The sequence below is a fragment of the Dendroctonus ponderosae genome, unplaced genomic scaffold (assembly GCF_020466585.1).
Source record: "Dendroctonus ponderosae isolate FM_Combo_2020 unplaced genomic scaffold, Dpon_F_20191213v2 Dpon_F_20191213_10, whole genome shotgun sequence".
Lineage (NCBI taxonomy): Eukaryota > Metazoa > Arthropoda > Insecta > Coleoptera > Curculionidae > Dendroctonus > Dendroctonus ponderosae.
The window spans coordinates 5,747,667-5,752,130 of record NW_026017111.1 but is presented as its reverse complement, the minus strand read 5'-3'; the positions used below and the strand labels follow the sequence as shown (position 1 = coordinate 5,752,130).

The window sequence follows — 4,464 nt, the reverse complement described above, 5'->3', positions numbered from 1 at the left end:
TGAGACGATTGGTACAATTATAGCATTCCTTCTTTCCTACTTAGGAATTTTTGAAAATTGAGTGTTCACCTACCGCTCGCAACTTTATCCTTAAGTTTACCCTGCATAAAAAATACAGTAAATTGGCAATTGAGTAACAATTTGAAGGCTTAAACGGTTGAGTTTTTGCTAGTAAATGAGGCGATTGTTACGATTTTAGCCTTCCTTCTTTCCTACTTAGAAATTTTTGAAAATTGAGTGTTCACCTACCGCTGACAACTTTATCCTTAAGTTTTCTCTGCATAAAAAATAGAGTAAATTGACAATTGAGTAACAATTTGAGGGTTAAACGGTTGAGTTTTTGCTTTTAAATGAGGCGACTGCTTCGATTTTCGCTTTCCTTCTTTCCAACTTAGGAATTTTTGAAAATTGAGTACCTACCGCTCGCAACTTTATCCTTAAGTTTAGTCTGCATAAAAAAATAGAGTAAATTGGCAATTGAGTGACAATTTGAGGGTTTAAACGGTTGAGTTTTTGCTATTAACTGAGACGATTGGTACAATTTTAGCATTCCTTCTTTCCTACTTAGAAATTTTTGAAAATTGAGTGTTTACCTACCGCTTGCAACTTTATCCTTAAGTTTACTCTGCATAAAAAATAGAGTAAATTGACAATTGAGTAACAATTTTAGGGTTTAAACGGTTGAGTTTTTGCTATTAACTGAGACGATTGGTACAATTTTAGCATTCCTTCTTTCCTACTTAGAACTTTTTGAAAATTGAGTGTTCACCTACCGCTCGCAACTTTATCATTAAGTTTACTCTGCATAAAAAATAGAGTAAATTGACAATTGAGTAACAATTTTAGGGTTCAAACGGTTGAGTTTTTGCTATTAACTGAGACGATTGGTACAATTTTAGCATTTCTTCTTTCCTACTTAGGAATTTTTGAAAATTGAGTGTTCACCTCCCGCTCGCAACTTTATCCTTAAGTTTTCTCTGCATAAAAAATAGAGTAAACTGGCAATTGAGTAACAATTTGAGGGTTTAAATGTTTGAGTTTTGGTATTAACTGAGACGATTGGTATAATTTTAACATTCCTTCTTTCCTACTTAAGAATTTTTGAAAATTGAGTGTTCACCTACCGCTCGCCACTTTATCCTTAAGTTTACTCTGCATAAAAAATAGAGTAAATTGTAAATTAAGTAACAATTTGAAGATTTAAACGGTTGAGTTTTTGCTATTAAATGAGGCGATTCCTACGATTTTAGCCTTCCTTCCTTCCTACTTAGGAATTTTTGAAAATTGAGTGTTCACCTTCCGCTCGAAACTTTATCCTTAAGTTTTCTCTGCATTTAAAAATATAGTAAATTGACAATTGAGTAACAATTTGAAGGTTTAAACGGTTGAGTTTTTGTTATTAACTGAGACGATTGGTACAATTTTAGCATTCCTTCTTTCCTACTTAAGAATTTTTTGAAATTGAATGTTCACCTACCGCTCGTCACTTTATCCTTAAGTTTTCTCTGCATAAAAAAATAGAGTAAATTGACAATTGAGTAACAATTTGCGGGTTTAAACGACAATTGGTACAATTTTAGCATTCCTCCTTTCCTACGTAGGAATTTATGAAAATTGAGTGTTTACATACCGTTCGTCAGTTTGCCCTTAAGTTTTCTCTGCATAAAAAAATTTAAAAAAAAATTGCTAAATGAGGAACAATTGGAAGGTTGAAACGGTTGAGTTTTTTCTATTAAATGAGGCGATTGCTTGAATTTTAGCTTTCTTACTTTTCTTCTTAGGAATTTTTGAAAAATAGTTGTCGACTTAAAAAAATTTGGAAATTACGTGTCTGGGCGAAACGCAAAGAGCTAAATGGAGGTTATACAGAGAATCACGGAATTTAATCTTGATGAAAATGCAGAGAGAATTCACCGAATTAAGTGGAAAAATGAGGTCACTGAGACCTGGAGTGACGAATTATCACAATCTCCGTGTTTGGGCGCATAAACATCTTGGACCAATTCGGTCACGGTCATTTCAAAAATAATTCTCAGTAACCGAGAATCCAAAAGTGAATTTTATTTTCGAAAAAGCAGTGGGTTTTTTCCGTCGAAAGCATTCATCTGAAACACCTTCCATTTCCTTTAAGAGGCTTCGAATATCGTTTCCCACGAAAGCTCATATTGGTTTCCGTTCTGTATTATTCCCCTAAGTTTCCGCTCTGAAAACTGAACCAAAAACACTTGATTTACAGGCGGAAAAGTGGTCAGAAAACTGGTGAAAATATTGAGGATCTAAACCTCAAGTGCGTGGGAATAAGGCGTGAAAGGGAATAATTGTGTAACTTTTTCTAGATAATGACGATCTGCAGGTCGTAGCCTTACACACATCAGAGCCATTGTCGCAGCCGAAGGCCCTCAACATGATGGCTGAAGAGCATTACGAAGCCAACTTTCGACCGACACCACTACCTCTATCTACATCACCAACGTAAGTAGCCTTCATATTTTTTCAGCTTGTATCAGTTTGAAAAGCAATCTATTCAAAACACTTTAACCAACAGTTCAAACAACAGCTTCTGGATGAAGAACTCGACAACACCCTTGTCTGCGGAGGAGCCGCGAGGCCGAGCCCTGAACTTCACTCTTCATGCAGCCCATGACGGAAATAATCTTCCAAATATGACCGCCAGTCATGATGAGTTCGATCTCAGCGATGTCACCATTCTGGACGGCGATGAAGATGGCATGGAAGAAATGCTTAGCCCCAAGATTCTGGCGCCAGTTCACAGAGTGGAGAACAAAGGCTTCAACGTATCGGCCGGTAAGAGAAGCTAAATAGTAGTAGGCAAAAACTCGTCAATTCTTATTAGGGGTGTTTTTTAAGGAATTTGCGAGAAGGGAGGCCTCACATACGACAACGGCGAAACACTGCAACTGGGCTGTGACTCGACTTGCACGTGCAAGAATGGAAAACTGAACTGCGAAGACCGATGCAAAGGACCGTTCATTCGGAAAGGCAAACGCATTGAGGATCCGCTTTGCTCAGAAAAGGCATCAGACGACCCATGTTGCTCAGTGTTGGTGTGTGCCGGAGATACAGGTAGGTAAAGCACACCAAACAATTGTATTGTTTGGTGAAGATGGAACTTTGTAGAGACCGAGCCCTTGGAGATGTGCTCGTTTGGCAACAAGACATTCAACAGAGGCGACACGTTCAACAAGGAGTGTCTGGAGGTTTGCATTTGCGAAATCGCCGGCGAAATATCTTGTAAACCGAGGTGAGTAAAGGAAGTAAGTTTTCAAATTGATACCCTGCATATCTTCGATCTGGCAATACGATTTCGAACCAATAAAACTTCAGGTGCGCTCCAGTCAAGAAGACTTCAGAAAGCTGTGTGGAAATTCCAGACCCCAACGACTCTTGCTGCAAGAAAGTGTTGTGCGATGTCACCTTGGATGACCATCAGGAACACGAGAAAGAAGAACTGATGAAGCCGACGAAGCATAAAATACTGTCCGCAACCCAAGTGAATGCAAGTGTTATTTTCTTGGAAATTGAGCCCGAATTCGACGAGGATGCCCATAATTTGCCAGTGGTGGGTAAGTGGCTACTTCCAATAAGTGTTGCAAAAATAAGGCAGCAAATATCTTCAGAGGTGAGCAGCGACAAGGAGCATTGGAACTACTACCAACTGCTGCCCAAAGGTGAGCTCTTTGTTAAGCAACCAGGCAAGTTCGTCCGCTTGGAAAACTCCGAAGAAATCGTCACGGTGAAAGAAATGGTGGAAGAAGCGAAAGAGGTTGAACCGGAAAAAATGAGCGATGGTTGTGCCTTCAAAGGCAAAACATTCACCAACGGAGAGGAGTACCATGATGGGTGTGAGTCGTTGTGCAGATGCCACAGCGGAGAGATGAAATGCCTAAAACTGGAGTGTCCCACCTACTTTGGGGTCGATGTGATCGGTGAGTGTGAAGCAACAGTCGCCGCATTTGAAGCGAGGTGATTTTTAACCTCGCCAGCAATCTTCCAGATCCAGGCTGCATCGATTGGGAAACGATTCCAATGCACTTTCAACCATCGCCTCCGAAATGTTGCCCGGATCAGGTGCGATGTAAAAACAACGGGTCTTGCATGCACCAGAACAAACTGTACAAGAACTGGGAACAGCTGCCGATCAACGTAACTGGATGCGAAAAAAGGTGACTGATATACAGGGTGCGCAGTTTTAAATAAGCAGCCATTTTGAGACCAATTTTTTTAAGCTGGCAAAACTAGCGATTTTGGGAGATTTTTCTTACTATTTCACCATACCCCGAATCAAGTGTTTTCTAACGATTGGAAACATTTTCAATTGATACTTGCTTTAATTCGGAATATGCGAATTTTTAAACAAAAATGCGCACTTGGATGTTAATATTCGTTTTGAGATCCACTTTAACAAAGCTGGCAAAAATCAGGCTTAGGGGCAATGTTTTTCAC

At 39.4% G+C, this 4,464-nt stretch overlaps 1 protein-coding gene across 1 annotated transcript in view; it reads left to right on the top strand.

Annotated features, from left to right (window-relative positions):
- LOC109543603 (putative epidermal cell surface receptor) overlaps positions 1-4,464 on the top strand; it is a gene marked incomplete in the record, with an annotated part of 23,422 nt that overhangs the window by 7,521 nt on the left and 11,437 nt on the right. Inside the window, 7 exon segments of the mRNA XM_048661839.1 lie at positions 2,337-2,472; positions 2,546-2,805; positions 2,869-3,084; positions 3,139-3,262; positions 3,346-3,584; positions 3,639-3,947; positions 4,016-4,184. Of these exon segments, the coding sequence (XP_048517796.1) occupies positions 2,337-2,472; positions 2,546-2,805; positions 2,869-3,084; positions 3,139-3,262; positions 3,346-3,584; positions 3,639-3,947; positions 4,016-4,184 (1,453 nt within the window).